The sequence below is a fragment of the Adiantum capillus-veneris genome, chromosome 7, assembly GCF_014529385.1.
Source record: "Adiantum capillus-veneris isolate H3 chromosome 7, ASM1452938v2, whole genome shotgun sequence".
Taxonomy (NCBI): Eukaryota; Viridiplantae; Streptophyta; class Polypodiopsida; order Polypodiales; family Pteridaceae; genus Adiantum; species Adiantum capillus-veneris.
Window position 1 is genome coordinate 140700373 of NC_140937.1, and position 15022 is coordinate 140715394.

The 15022-nt window shown below is 43.6% G+C and overlaps 1 protein-coding gene across 2 annotated transcripts in view; it reads right to left on the reverse strand.

The window, feature by feature from the left end:
* The window catches only part of LOC147454706 (NAD(P)-binding Rossmann-fold superfamily protein), a 58225-nt gene extending 47107 nt beyond the window's left edge, over nt 1-11118 (reverse strand). Inside the window, exon 1 of one of the 2 annotated variants that reach the window (XM_086516564.1) lies at nt 10721-11118. In XM_086516564.1, coding sequence (XP_086372690.1) covers nt 10721-10833 — 113 coding nt within the window. In that variant the 5' untranslated portion in view covers nt 10834-11118. The remainder of the gene's footprint in view (nt 1-10720) is intronic. The other variant, XM_086516565.1, reaches the window with a different exon arrangement.
* Nucleotides 11119-15022: the final 3904 nt, after the last annotated feature.

Sequence of the window (15022 nt, forward strand, 5' to 3'; positions counted from 1 at the left end):
CAGTGGCGGCATTACCTACTCGGAGCAGATTTTACTGTCTTTACAGACCATCAGAGTTGGCACTACTTCTTGTCATAGAAGCAGCTTTCGGAAAAGCAGATGCGGTGGACGAACATCTTGTCATAATTCCACTTCCACATTGTCCATGTGTAGGGACAGAAGAATGTGGTGGCAGATGCTTTGTCTCGGAAACCGTTGGTTCTGGCTATTTCCACGATACATCATAGGAGCTTCGAGGATATGGTCGATCAGTGTGCCACAGATACAGATTTTGCAGATATTTTCACACGGATACGGGATGGGGAGACAGTAGCTGGATACTCCCTTCGGGAAGGCTACTTGATGAAAAAGACTATGTTGTGCGTTACACAGCCGTTGAGGGAAAAGGTTATGACTGATTGCCACTGTCCACCTTTTACGGGTCACCGCGGCATTGCTACCACCATGAAAGGGGTAGAGAGAGATTTCTTTTGGCGGAGACTGAAGAAGGATGTGGAAGAGTTTGTGCGCAGTTGCTTGGTATGCCAAAAGGTCAAGTTTGACAGGCATAAGGCACAGGGATTGTTACAGCCTTTACCCATACCCACCCGCCCCTGGGAAAATATTGAAATGGATTTCTTTTTTTTTTTATCTCCCGAGAATACAGAATGATCACGATGATTTTCCGATTACATGGCACGCCTGGGACGATTGTCTCCGACAGAGACCCCAGATTTATGAGTTTGTTTTGGAAGGCAATTTGGGAGAACATTGGCACGCGGTTGCAGTTCTCGTCATCGTTCCACTTGCAGACTGACGGGCAATCTGAGATTGCCAATTCAGTGATTTTAGATTTATTGAAGTCTTGTATCTCGCATCAGAAGACTCAATGGGAAAAGAACTTACCTTTGGTGGAATTTGCCTACAATAACACGATACACTCTTCGACGGGGAAGATGCCATGTGAGATTGTTGAAACTGCTGCGAAGGTTCCATCCTTCCTGAGCACGAAAGATTAGAAATTTGAAGCGGATGTATATTCGCGAGATTTGGATACAGCTTTTGCCAAGGTTCGCGAGACTTTGCAGGAGTCTCAAGAACGACAGAAAAAGGCAGCGGATCGCCATCGTCGCGACTGGAAACTGAAGGAGGATGATTGGGTGCTCTTACTTTTGAGAAGGCACGCCCAAGAAAGAAAAAAGGAAAGGAGAGGCTTTTTCCAAAGCTTAGTATGTGATACTACGGACCTTTCCAGATTACTGACAAGATAAATGATGTCTCCTTCTCATTGAAACTGCCAGATACTTGGAGGATTCACAATGCATTTCATGTGAATCTCTTGAAACCTTTTAAAGGTGATATGCCTGATGATGGGGAGCCTGATGAGCAACCCAAAGTGGAAGAAAACGAGGAGATCCTTGTTCCTGAACAGATTTTGGCACATAACGATACGAAGAAAGGTAAAGTCCGAAGGCGGTTCTTGGTTTAGTTCAAGAACTTTCCTGCATTTGATGCGAAGTGGATGGAGGAGGAGGACCTAGCAGATACTCCTCGGATTGTGAAACTTTACCTCGATGTTTTGGTTTAGCATAGTCTACTCCAAACGGGACGCAAAAACTCAGCTTGGCCGAAGATCTGGTGCAGTGGGATGCACAAGAGGGGAGTCACTCCACTCCTTTGTCAACAGATGCCTTGATTTTGATACTAAAGTCACTGATGTCTCTTTGAGCTTCAGGGATACTGAGAGCTGACAGTATTCTGCTGGATAACTTTATGAAATGGAATTCCTGATAATGATACTGATTTGTTTCTTCACTTCTTTTGAGTGCAGAAACTGATAGCCGAAATGACTGCAGCATTTTGGTCTACTTGATCTCGAATAGACATGGTTGCAATAGGGGTTAGTCAATCGGACATCGATGAGGTCCCGATTGGACCTAGATGTGATTGCTAGCTACATTGCCGATAAATCATGGTCTAAGATCCGAATGAATGTTGAATGTCATGTGATGTCCTGTGATGTCTGGTGATGTCGTGTGATGTGACTGTCGATTTTGTACATGTGCTAGATGTGTGTTCCTAGTACGTAGGTACTAACAGTCAGTGTCTGCTAAGACGGTTTATGGCTTTTGTCGGTTTTGCAGGCGTAATCGTGGTCGATTACAATGCTTTCAAGAGGGGGGTATGTCACAAAGTGATGACGTGGCGGACAGCAAAAACCCTAATTTCTGCCCGAAACCCTAAAATTCCTGCAAACCCTAAAAACTGCCAGAAACCCTAATTCGCAGCAAACCCTAATTTCTGGAAACCCTAACTGCTGGCTGAAACCCTAATTTCTGGTGCCAGTGCCACGTGGCAAGGTTGTACGGATTTTCCGGAAATTGCGCCGCAATTTGCGCTGGCAGCTTTTGGGCGTTGCTTTTTGCATGAAAGAGAGAGAACTTGCTTTTTTTTCTTTTTTTAAAAAGAGACTCTCTCTAAGAGAGAGAACTGATGCTTTTGATTTTGAAAGCTTTTGGGGCTCTGCTTTTGGGCATCCCTTGTACCTTTAAATATGTGGAGAGGGCTTCACTTCTCAGAGCATCTGGACGCAGAGTCTGAGAGTGAAACCCTAACCGCTCTCTTGTACTTTGATGATTGATTAATACAAAAAGAAATACCGAAAGGGGCGCCAGTCTTTGGGGCCAATATCTCTAGGCACGGAACTCCGTCGGGCCAGTGCAAATCTATTGTGATCTGTGAATTGTTTTGAAGTGGTTATTTGGTGCTGTAGCGGTTGATTCTTGACTTGGAGTGTCCAAGTCTGTTACAGTGGTATCAGAGCACGGCCGATTTCTCTTCTACGGGAAATCCGATCCCCGAAATTTTTTTCCGCGGCACCTATGGCTTCAGGCAATGATCAGTCGACTCCTTCTGCATCAGGAGATGCGGGCTGGGATCACAACGAAGATTCAGGCAGAGAGTATGGCCCGCCTTGGCCTACTTAGGCAGAGCGGCGAGAGATAGAGCGTCGCCAGTTGATCGGCGATGCAACAAAGATGATGCTCAATTTTGCCAAGGACCCGAAGATGGCAAAATATATGAACCAGACCTCTTTGGAAGAGGTACAGACAGAGTGGCAGAGAACCACAACACCACTCCCGAAACCCACTCTCAAGATACCTTCTGCCTCCAAGAAATATACGGAGAAGGAACTGGAGAACGTGGTTGATGCACGGATTGCATAGCTTTTTGACACGCAAAAGAAAGCCAAAAAGCACGGCAAAAAGCAGAAGAAAGGCATTGACTTCCCGGGATATTTGGGTCGTCGATCGACATTTGACAAGGCAAAGAAATTGAAGAAGCGCGTCAAGTTTGAAGACCTACCCAGTTCTTCTTCTTCTTCTTCTTCTTCTTCTGACAGTTCTTCTAGCTCCTCGGATTCGAGCCAAGAAGACAGAAAAGGTAAAAAGCGAAGCAAGAAGCAACGCTTTGGAAAGGGCAAGAGAAAGGCAAAGAAGGCTAGATCTCGCTCAGAGACTGACAGTTCTACTGAGGACTCTTCTATAGGCAGCTCAGATTCCGATGACGAAAAGTTTTATGCGAACAAGAAGAATTTTTACAAAGCCAACCAGTATGACTTTCTCGAAGATAAAAGCAAGAAAGTCCGAGAGTTTAAGGAAGGTGGCCACTCGATCAAGTTTGATACTTTTTCAGGATACTCGGATGCTTCGAAGGCTGTGTCTTTTATACAGCACTTTGACATCGCTTTCGCGGGAAGACGCTATTCAGAGCACTCCAAGATTCGGAGAGCTGCCTCTTACTTTAAGGGGAATGCTCGTACTTGGTGGTCCACGCTTCTATTAAGCAAGACTGTGCCAGTTACATGGCGGAAATTCAAGAGGCTTTTTATTTCTTCTTGTTTGACTCAAGAGTTTGAGTGAGATATACGAGCTGCTTGGAACCATCTCCGGATGACCAAGAGCGATACAGTGAATTCTTATTGTGAAAGATTCTGGAACTCTTTTCTACCCACCTCTTTATTCAAGAAGATCTCGTTCAAAGAACAGATTGACGGTTTACCTTGGGTCTACCTACAGAGATCCGAGATCACTGCTTGGAACAAAAGTCAGCTTCTATTCAGGAGTTGATGAGTCATGCGAAGCGGGGCTTTGCCATTCACTCTGGCAATCTGACCTACCCCACAGATGAGGCCATGACACAACGAGCCGAACAAACTTCTGGGAATGAAAGAAGAATGAAAAAGAGCAACCCAGAGAAAAAAAAGGATGCACGACCCAAGCTTACTCCTGAGGAGAGAGCTCGCTTCATCAGAGAGGGGAAGTGCTTTGGATGCGGGGAACATGGACATATTTCCGCGAAGTGCCCTGATAAGGCACAGAAAGAACAGAATGATAAAGACGACGACAGGTCTGAGAGTTCGAGAGCAGCTGAGGAATGTGGCAGAAAAGGCAAATAGAAAAGCAGAACTGGTACCACATGGCGTGGGACCTGCACTGAATCTAATGAATGAAAGTACAAAATTTGCCGCTTTCGGGGCAACGTGAAGGATCAGGAAGCTCTTTTGAAGGAGCCAAGGCCAACTTCTTTTCACTTGGAATTGGCGGCTCGATTTGGAACTACGCCCGACAGACTAACGCCACAGGCGGAGGTAGTTCGACTAGCACCCGGATGGGATGTTGCCATTACACCGAGCATTGGCAAACTTCGTTTGCAATGACACGGGTGTTCAAGGCACGCGAGTGACGTTCTACTCAAGATCCCTTGGTACCACAAGAACTACGCCGTGGTTGACTACCGGGCCGAGAAAGCGACTTTGATAAATGAAGGGCTTAGAGATTGTACTTGATGAACTTCAGTTTTCTTACTCATTCTTTTGGGAGAACTGAACGATGGATAAAGATTGAATATGTTTTGACCTGAAGAAAAGAATGCCAATATTTTTTTCTCCACGCTCATGCCGATTGCTTTTGAGAGGGCCTGAAGATCATACCATTGATCTGATATATGGAAGCACGCCACCGAATCGGCCACCTTATCATGTGAGCCGAGTACAGAATAAAAAGATTATGAACCCAGTGAAAGACCTCTTGGAAAAGGGTCTTGTCCAACCTAGTACTTCACCGTATTGCTCTCCAGTGTTGTTGGTTTTGAAGAAAGACGGATCTTGGAGAATGTGCATCGATTATAGCACTCTCAACGAAATCACCATCAAGAACAGATTTCCGATTCCTAGGATCGATGATATACTCGACAGGTTACACGGATCCTCATGCTTTAGCAGGATTGACTTGAAGAGTGGATATCATCAGATCGGGATAGCGCCAGGAGATTTCTACAAGACAGCTTTTCGGACGACTTTTGGGTTATTTGAGTTTTTGGTGATGCCTTTTGGCTTAACCAATGCTCCTGCGACATTTAACCGGATGATGGATAGGATTTTTCGAGAGTACAGGCTATTTGTTGGCACTTTCTTTGACGACATCATTGTTTTCTCCAAGAATGAGGCAGAACACAGAGATCATCTGCTTCAGGTCTTTCAGACATTACGAGATCACAAGTTAGTGATTAATGCAAAAAAAAGTGAATTTTTTCCTACCAGAGATACACTTTTTGGGACACATTGTGTCAACAGCAGGAGTGCAAATGAACCCGGCCAAGATAGAGACTATCCGTGATTGGCCCGATTTGAGGAATGTCCATGAAGTTAGAAGCTTCTTGGGACTGTGTTCGTACTACAGGCGGTTCATACGAAAGTTTGCACATGTTGCTTCCCCTTTGCATACCTTGACACAGAAAGGAGTACCTTTTTTCTGGGGACCCACAGAGGTGACTGCCTTTCAGACATTGAAAAAGAAATTCACTACAGGACCAGATTTGACTTTGCCAGACTTGCAGAAGTCATTTGAAGTATTTTGTGATGCTTGTGGTCGTAGTCTGGGTGCGGTCTTGATGCAAGAAGGCCATGTCATAGCTTACGAGAGCCGTTTGTTCTCTAGGCCGGAGATGACAGCACAGATCTATGGGAAAGAGCTTTTGGTGGTTATCCATGCTCTTACTCAGTGGTGGCATTACCTACTCGGAGCCGATTTTACTGTCTTTACAGACCATCAGAGTTGGCGCTACTTCTTGTCATAGAAGCAGCTTTCGGAAAAGCAGATGCGGTGGACGAACATCTTGTCATAATTCCACTTCCACATTGTCCATGTGCAGGGACAGAAGAATGTGGTGGCAGATGCTTTGTCTCGGAAACCGTTGGTTCTGGCTATTTCCGCGATACATCATAGGAGCTTCGAGGATATGGTCGATCAGTATGCCACAGATACAGATTTTGCAGATATTTTCACACGGATACGGGATGGGGAGACAGTAGCGGGATACTCCCTTCGGGAAGGCTACTTGATGAAAAAGACTATGTTGTGCGTTACACAGCCGTTGAGGGAAAAGGTTATGACTGATTGCCACTGTCCACCTTTTACGGGTCACCGCGGCATTGCTACCACCATGAAAGGGGTAGAGAGAGATTTCTTTTGGCAGAGACTGAAGAAGGATGTGGAAGAGTTTGTGCGCAGTTGCTTGGTATGCCAGAAGGTCAAGTTTGACAGGCATAAGGCATAGGGATTGTTACAGCCTTTACCCATACCCACCCGCCCCTAGGAAAATATTGAAATGGATTTCATTTTTTTTTATCTCCCGAGAATACAGAATGATCACGATGATTTTCCGATTACATGGCACGCCTGAGACAATTGTCTCCGACAAAGACCCCAGATTATGAGTTTGTTTTGGAAGGCAATTTGAGAGAACATTGGCACGCGGTTGCAGTTCTCGTCATCGTTCCACTTGCAGACTGACAGGCAATCTGAGATTGCCAATTCAGTGATTTTAGATTTATTGAAGTGTTGTATCTCGCATCAGAAGACTCAATGGGAAAAGAACTTACCTTTGGTGGAATTTGCCTACAATAACACGATACACTCTTCTACGGGGAAGACGCCATGTGAGATTGTTGAAAGTGCTGCGAAGGTTCCATCCTTCCTGAGCACGAAAGATTAGATATTGGAAGCGGATGAATATTCGCGAGACTTGGATACGGCTTTTGCCAAGGTTCGCGAGACTTTGCAGGAGTCTCAAGAACGACAGAAAAAGGCAGCGGATCGTCATCGTCGCGACTGGAAACTGAAGGAGGATGATTGGGTGCTTTTACTTTTGAGAAGGCACGCCCAAGAAAGAAAAAAGGAAAGGAGAGGCTTTTTCCAAAGCTTAGTATGTGATACTACGGACCTTTCCAGATTACTGACAAGATAAATGATGTCTCCTTCTCATTGAAACTGCCAGATACTTGGAGGATTCACAATGCATTTCATGTGAATCTCTTGAAACCTTTTAAAGGTGATGTGCCTGATGATGGGGAGCCTGATGAGCAACCCGTAGTGGAAGAAAACGAGGAGATCCTTATTCCTGAACAAATTTTGGCACATAACGATACGAAGAATAAGGGTAAAGTCCGAAGGCAGTTCTTGGTTAAGTTCAAGAACTTTCCTGCATTTGATGCGAAGTGGATGGAGGAGGAGGACCTAGCAGATACTCCTCGGATTGTGAAACTTTACCTCGATGTTTTGGTTTAGCATAGACTACTCCAAACGGAACCCAGAAACTCAGCTTGGCCGAAGATCTGGTGCAGTGGGATGCACAAGAGGGGAGTTACTCCGCTCCTTTGTCAACAGATGCCTCGATTTTGATACTAAAGTCACTGATGTCTCTTTGAGCTTCAGGGATACTGAGAGCTGACAGTATTCTGCTGGATGACTTTATGAAATGGAATTCCTGATAATGATACTGATTTGTTTCTTCACTTCTTTTGAGTGCAGAAACTGATAGCCGAAATGACTGCAGCATTTTGGTCTACTTGATCTCGAATAGACATGGTTGCAATAGGGGTTAGTCAATCGGACATCGATGAGGTCCCGATTGGACCTAGATGTGATTGCTAGCTACATTGCCGATAAATCATGGTCTAAGATCCGAATGAATGTTGAATGTCATGTGATGTCCTGTGATGTCTGGTGATGTCGTGTGATGTGACTGTCGATTTTGTACATGTGCTAGATGTGTGTTCCTAGTACGTAGGTACTAACAGTCAGTGTCTGCTAAGACGGTTTATGGCTTTTGTCGGTTTTGCAGGCGTAATCGTGGTCGATTACAATGCTTTCAAGAGGGGGGTATGTCACAAAGTGATGACGTGGCGGACAGCAAAAACCCTAATTTCTGCCAGAAACCCTAAAATTCCTGCAAACCCTAAAAACTGCCAAAAACCCTAATTCGTAGCAAACCCTAATTTCTGGAAACCCTAATTGCTGGCTGAAACCCTAATTTCTGGCGCCAGTGCCACGTGGCAAGGTTGTACGGATTTTCCGGAAATTGCGCCGCAATTTGTGCTGGCAGCTTTTGGGCGTTGCTTTTTGCATGAAAGAGAGAGAACTTGCTTTTTTCTTTTTTTTTAAAAAGAGACTCTCTAAGAGAGAGAACTGATGCTTTTGATTTTGAAAGCTTTTGGGGCTCTGCTTTTGGGCATCCCTTGTACCTTTAAATATGTGGAGAGGGCTTCACTTCTCAGAGCATCTGGACGCAGAGTCTGAGAGTGAAACCCTAACCACTCTCTTGTACTTTGATGATTGATTAATACAAAAAGAAATACCGAAAGGGGCGCCAGTCTTTGGGGCCAATATCTCTAGGCACGGAACTCCGCCGGGCCAGTGCAAATCTATTGTGATCTGTGAATTGTTTTGAAGTGGTTATTTGGTGCTGTCGCGGTTGATTCTTGACTTGGAGTGTCCAAGTCTGTTACAGCGGACAATATCTTGCTCAATTATTTTATTGAAAGAAGTACTTTGAAATGGAATTCCTAAAATGACTATGTTACATGTGCTCTCTCATGTGTGTATTGTTTGAGTACATGTCAGAAAGATGAAATGATTGTAGCATTTTATCTTAGTCATCTATGGGGTGATGTAGATTTAGTAGATCAAGACATACGTGAAAATCAGCGCGGTCTAGATGTGGTTGCTATATAAGTTAGAATGATCATGATTCTCATCTAAGATGATGTGATGTGAATGTTCAGTGACTATCGTCTTCGTGCAAATGCTGGGTATATGTGGTCTAGTACATCAATACTTAGAGTCTGTGTCTACCAAACTAGTTTTTGTCCTATGTCTATTTTGCAGGCGTAATCGAGGGTGATTACAATTCTTTCAAGAGGGGGGTATGTCACAAAGTGATGATGTGGCATGGCCTAGCAGACCGAGTCCGGTCGAGGGGCCAAAACCCTAGTGAAATGAAGCAAAAGAAGTTGTTCCTACTTACAGGTTCCTGCAAGTGGCCCAAAGAGGGTTAGGCCTAAAACCCTAACCCTCCCAAACTTACAAAACCCGGCCAAGGGGCCTAAACCCTTTTATACAATAAAGCACAGGCCAAAACTTGTGTAGAAGCTGACGACGTGGCAACAATACAAATTTCCGCAAATCCCGTTGAGCTTTTCAAGCGCGAGTTTTTGGGCCAGTTACTTTTACAAGAGTAGCTTTTCATGTGGCAGCTTTTGTGTTTGGCCTAGGGCCTTCATAAGTGTGCCTAGGGACTCTCTTCTGCTCAAATCAGCTTGGGAGCACTGCGAGGAGGACCCTTGGACAATGCACTTTGCGAAGCTTTAAAGAAATACCGAGAAGGGGCACCAGTCTTTGGGGCCAAACATTTGAACGCCGAACTACGCCACACCGAGTACTCTCTCTCTCTCTCTCTCTCTCTCTCTCTCTCTCTCTCTCTCTCTCTCTCTCTCTCTCTCTCTCTCTCTGTGTGTGTGTGTGTGTGTGTTGCACAGTTATTTGAAGTTTCTCTCATGTGATGCAGTAGATCTTTGGCTTGGAGTGTTCAAATCTGTTACAACCACCCTAACCTGAAGGCCTAAGTCACCTAGTTCACACTGGCTGGATATTTCTCGAGAGCCCATCTTGATGTCCAGAGCCGTAATAGCTACTCAAGGGCAACCTGATTTTATGCTCTCCCTTTCTGTAGTCTCCATATAGAATATTTTAACTTTGTCACTATGAAGAAATTGCAATGTTTTGGCCTCAAGACTAACGGGGACATAGGCTCTTTATCTAAAGCATCATAAAATATGAAGGAGCGGTAATTTGTGTCCGTGGTTGGCTCTCGTGAAACCTCCTCCATGGCCTCTAACTGTCCTATTCGAAAAACAGCTGATACATTTCTCCCTCCGAACTGTTAAAAATCTTGCTTGTTCTTCTGTAGAAGCCCACAAGAAAGCACATAAGCATACCTACATGTACATGTACTAAACGACTCACGTCGTAGCCGTGCTCATGTCCATACCATATCATGCATTCATGACAAGTAGTATCTATATTCACATCCTGGGAACTAGGGTAACAACTTTCCATAGCTGCATCCAATTACGAACTAGTGTTAAGGTTCTCCAAAGTCTTCTGCAGAGTATGTTTAACGTCTTCTTAGCAGCATACCCAACAAGTACAGTATTCACCAGAAATGACCTTTACATTGTAAGTCCCCAAACAAGCTTTCAATGCCAGTCTGATTTTCTTGATTCTCAGAAAAATGGCCACAGCTTAAGTGCATTAACCTCTATGTCAGCTCAAAGACAACAATTAATAACACGAACGAAGCATCCTTTTGATAAACTGCGAGCCATAGAATTTTCACATACCTATCTTTTGTCTTGACGCCATAGAGGAGCTTGAGAAGAGCAAGGGTAAAACAAGAGCCGATGACAGCACCAGAAGTCACCAATAACAAGCCCACTTTGTTGCTCGCAAGCATCTCTCTCTCGCTCGCTCGCTCTCACTCAATCACACTCTCTCTCTCTCTCTCTCTCTCTCTCTCTCTCTCTCTCTCTCACACACACACACACACACAAAGTCTTTAGGCCTACTTGTTCCTACGACGTTACAATTTTTCTCTTCCACGTTCTTCAAATGTCTCTCTCTCTCTCTCTCGTTCCTACGACGTTACTTTTCTCTGTCCTTCTTCTTCCTCCTCCTCCCTCTCTCTCTCTCTCTCGTTCCTACGGCGTTACTTTTCTCTCTTCTTCTTCCTCCTCCCTCAACACCAATATTTAAGAGGGCGGGGAAGTTCAAGCACGAAAGTCGAGGAGATCGCAATCGTAATAGTCAAATCAAAAACTAAGCCTGAACGAGCACTAAACCTAAACAACCTGAGGAATGCATGTCACCTTACAATATAAGGTCATAAAAACGTCAAGGCATACATGATGTGTGTGTGAGTGAGGTGGTTAGCCTATGTAACCCTCAACCTGGATTGCAAGGTCACTAGTTCAAACCTCGACAACATGCCTCAAATTTTTCATTGGTCAGGTTTACTACGCCTCGCTTTTTGTTCAGCCATGTTTAGTGTGCCTCAAGATCTCACCCCTCAACCCGGGCCGTCGATCCCATTACTCCACCCCGCATTAAAGATGGGTGTTACTTAGTGCCAAGGTTTTTCCTCCCCCAGGTACTTCAAATTTCTCTCTTCTATCGCCTTTTAATATAATCCAGAATTTGTTCACAATTGTGTGTGCCCCTTTCTTTTTTCGGGCCTTCTTTTCATTTCGCAGTTAAACCTCCCATAAGCATCTTCCTTGTTTCTCATTAAACAAGTGAGAAAATCATGGGGCCTTCCCTTGAGAGTAGGAGTGAAAGGTAAAATAAATGTCAATTGAACTCTTTTTTATTATTTTGACATGAAAAAAAAAGAAATAGCTAAATCTGGTGATACGCTACTAAATTGACCATCAAGATGACTAGCCAACATATAGTAATAGTCTTAATAGATTTAGATTTGACATAAAAATGTGATAAACCCTTGTATGCAAAAGTGGCAAAAAGAATGTCACGTATTTTTCCAACGCTAAACAAAAAGCATGTTGGTTTACCTCTTTTTCCTTTGTTTGAGCTTGTTGCACCTTAAGATAGAAACTCTCTTCAGCCCATGAAACCAGCGATCGATTCTCCCCATGTCTTCAAGGGTTGCAAGATAGGACTTGATGATGGAACCCCTCCATCTATTGGCAATGTTCTCTGAGACCCTTTTGGCCTCGAGATATCTGACTGCCTCGACCAAAAAGACAAGGAGAGAAATCGTACTTCCAATGGCAACAACGCCATGCAGCTTTAGGCCAAGGAACTCCTCCCCTAGAACATGCTAGATCAATTTCTCATGGCCTTGCCTCCTCTTGGCAACTTCATTACAACAAGGGGTGGCCATACAATCAGATGCTTTCTCTCATTGCTAAGAGCAGCGATACGAGCTCCACTTGGAACTTGGCTGTGGGATGAAGTTGTCCCATGAGTCTCGAGAGCAGCTTTGATGGCATCGTCATAGCCTCTATGTTGTTGAATCTTCTTCTTTTCATATGTCTTTGCATGTGCTATATGTTAAGTATGGAGCCTGATTTACCCCTTGTGATTTTCTGTGGTAAAAACGCATATTTGTAAGGCCCCCATTATGAGGAGAAGCCATCATGCGTGAAGGAAAATCACTCGCCGGAAATAAAAATCACTTGCTCGAAACCAAAATTTTCACGGCCAAAATTCAGGGGCCGGAATATTCCTTTTTGCCGGAATATTATGGCCGGACGGCGGTCGGAAAGTGGTCGGAAAATGACCAATCGGTTGGCCGGTTGGCCGGTGGCTGGTGGGGTCGGAAGTCAATGGCCGGTGGGTGGCCGATGGCCGAATTCAAAAGCGGGCTTGTCTTCTCAAGGGCGGCCGCACATGAGCGGATTGGAGGGTCCGATTTGGACTTATCTACACAAGGGCGGCTACACATGGCTGCCTCTCATAAGAGAGGGCAGCCCTTTTGGCCTATAAAAGGAGGCCATTTCTACACACATTTCATAGTGTGAAGTTGATGCAACAAGGTGGGTGTGAGGTGGTGAGAGTGAAGCAAGGCGGGAGCTCTGTTAAGGGTATAATCCCTTTGTAAAATACTTCTTGTTTTGAAGTACTAAAGCCATTGAGTGGCTCCTTTCCCGTGGACGTAGCCCACATTGGGTGAACCACATATATCGTGTGTACTCTCTCTCTCTCTCTCTCTCTCTCTCTCTCTCTCTCTCTCTCTCTCTACTCTATAATCTCTTGTGTGTAAAATCTATCTCTCTCCATTAAGTAATCTACTCAAATATCTATTTAGCTACGTCATATTTCCTAACACTATCTATGAGGGTCCTCCAACCCTAGTATGACTGCATCGTTCCTACAACTCCATCAGGTTTTTCTTGTAGGCTATAAGCCTCACCTTCTGCTTATCCTTATCATCTTTGGGCTCTTCATCAGCGTCGTCGTCTTCTTCCTTTGGATCAAAAATTGTTTATCACCCATACATAAGTACTTAGGTGGTACCTGCATCCAATGCCATGTGTAGAATATCACAAAAGGTGAATTGTACGATCTGACATATGTCTCCCCCTTACACATTGGAAAGCTTAAGATTATGAGAATGTGTAATCTCCAAGATGTTATCTAGGGATAAATGTTAACATATCTACGTTGTAGTAAAAGAGCTAGCCCTCAACTAAATCATTGTGACTCTCTTGAATTCAAGATCATGAATCTTTGCAAAATAATATGTGTGTGATATTCAAAATTTTATTCTAAAATTAACAGGACGCCATACTACATGGTATCAAGAACAAAAACCTTGACATTTTAAGATTCATTCAGCCAATGGTTGTTATGCTATGTTCAATAAGGCTTGTAAATATATAAACACAAGTAAGAACTGTAAGGCTGAGAAATGTCTACATCACCAACCTCATGCAATGTAACCCAAATGGTCACAAAAAAAAGGCAAAGCTCGCTAATGTTAAAGAAGAATTCTTTGTATGCTTCATGACATAGTCACAAGTTTTCATCAGAGAGATAAAGCTATGAGTCTTAGAATAAAGAAAAAGGAAAGTGCAATTCCAATGGTATCAAAGTAGTTTTACAAAAACCAAGTTTTCATCAGAGAGGTAAAGCTATGAGTCTTAGAATAAAGAAAAAGGAAAGTGCAATTCCAATGGTATCAAAGTAGTTTTACAAAAACCAATAATGTCTTCTGTTTTCTTACAATGTTATCAATGTATTTATACAAAAACCAATGAAGTCTTCTCTTTTCTCATAAATGGTTTTTGTTAAAGACTCATCTTCCACTTGAAGTCTAAATACCGTTTCATGTTTAAATGATGAAATGAATCACATGTCTTTTTTTCAATCATATAGTGATCCCTTCTCTGATGCTATCCCAAGTGAATTACCTCCCTCAAGACGGGATCGTGACCATAAGATTGAGCCGATTATGTAATTGCTCCTCTTAATAGACCTCCTTATTGTGTTTCTCACACTCATACAAACGTCGAATTTTCCTTGTAAGGTCATGCTAAAGCAATCATCTCCACCCATAGGAGTCAGCGATTTGTGTGGATGGAAAGTGCATTATGGGATGCTTTCATAAAAAAAGACACATAATTTGATCTCCACTAGGGTACTTGCCATTGTTTGTGCCAACTTCTATTTGTTTTCATTGGGGAGGAAGGAGAGGCTTGCCGGGAGACTTTGGTCTTCAAATTCAATTTGAAATTTGGCCATCTCTTCCTTTCCATTTGGATCCTTCATACCCGTATAGATAACAAGCACTGAGAGTAACTCATCTTCTCTGAATCCTAGTGTTTTAGCAATGTCGCCAAGGAACAAAAATTGACGACCTCCACCACCACTGCATGCAAAGTGAGAATTTGGAGCTCAGGGGCTTTCTCCAACACGTCCAAGTTCATATTTTTTTAACTTACTTGTGCTTTTAGTGAAAACGAAGGATAGTTCCTACCGTATTGTGTGTGGACTATCGTGCACTAAATAACAACACAACAAAAATTTGATTCCTAGTTCCGTACGTAGAGGACATATTTGATAAGCTATAGAATTCTTTCGTCTATAGTATAATTGACCTTAAAAGTGGCTAACCTAGTGAC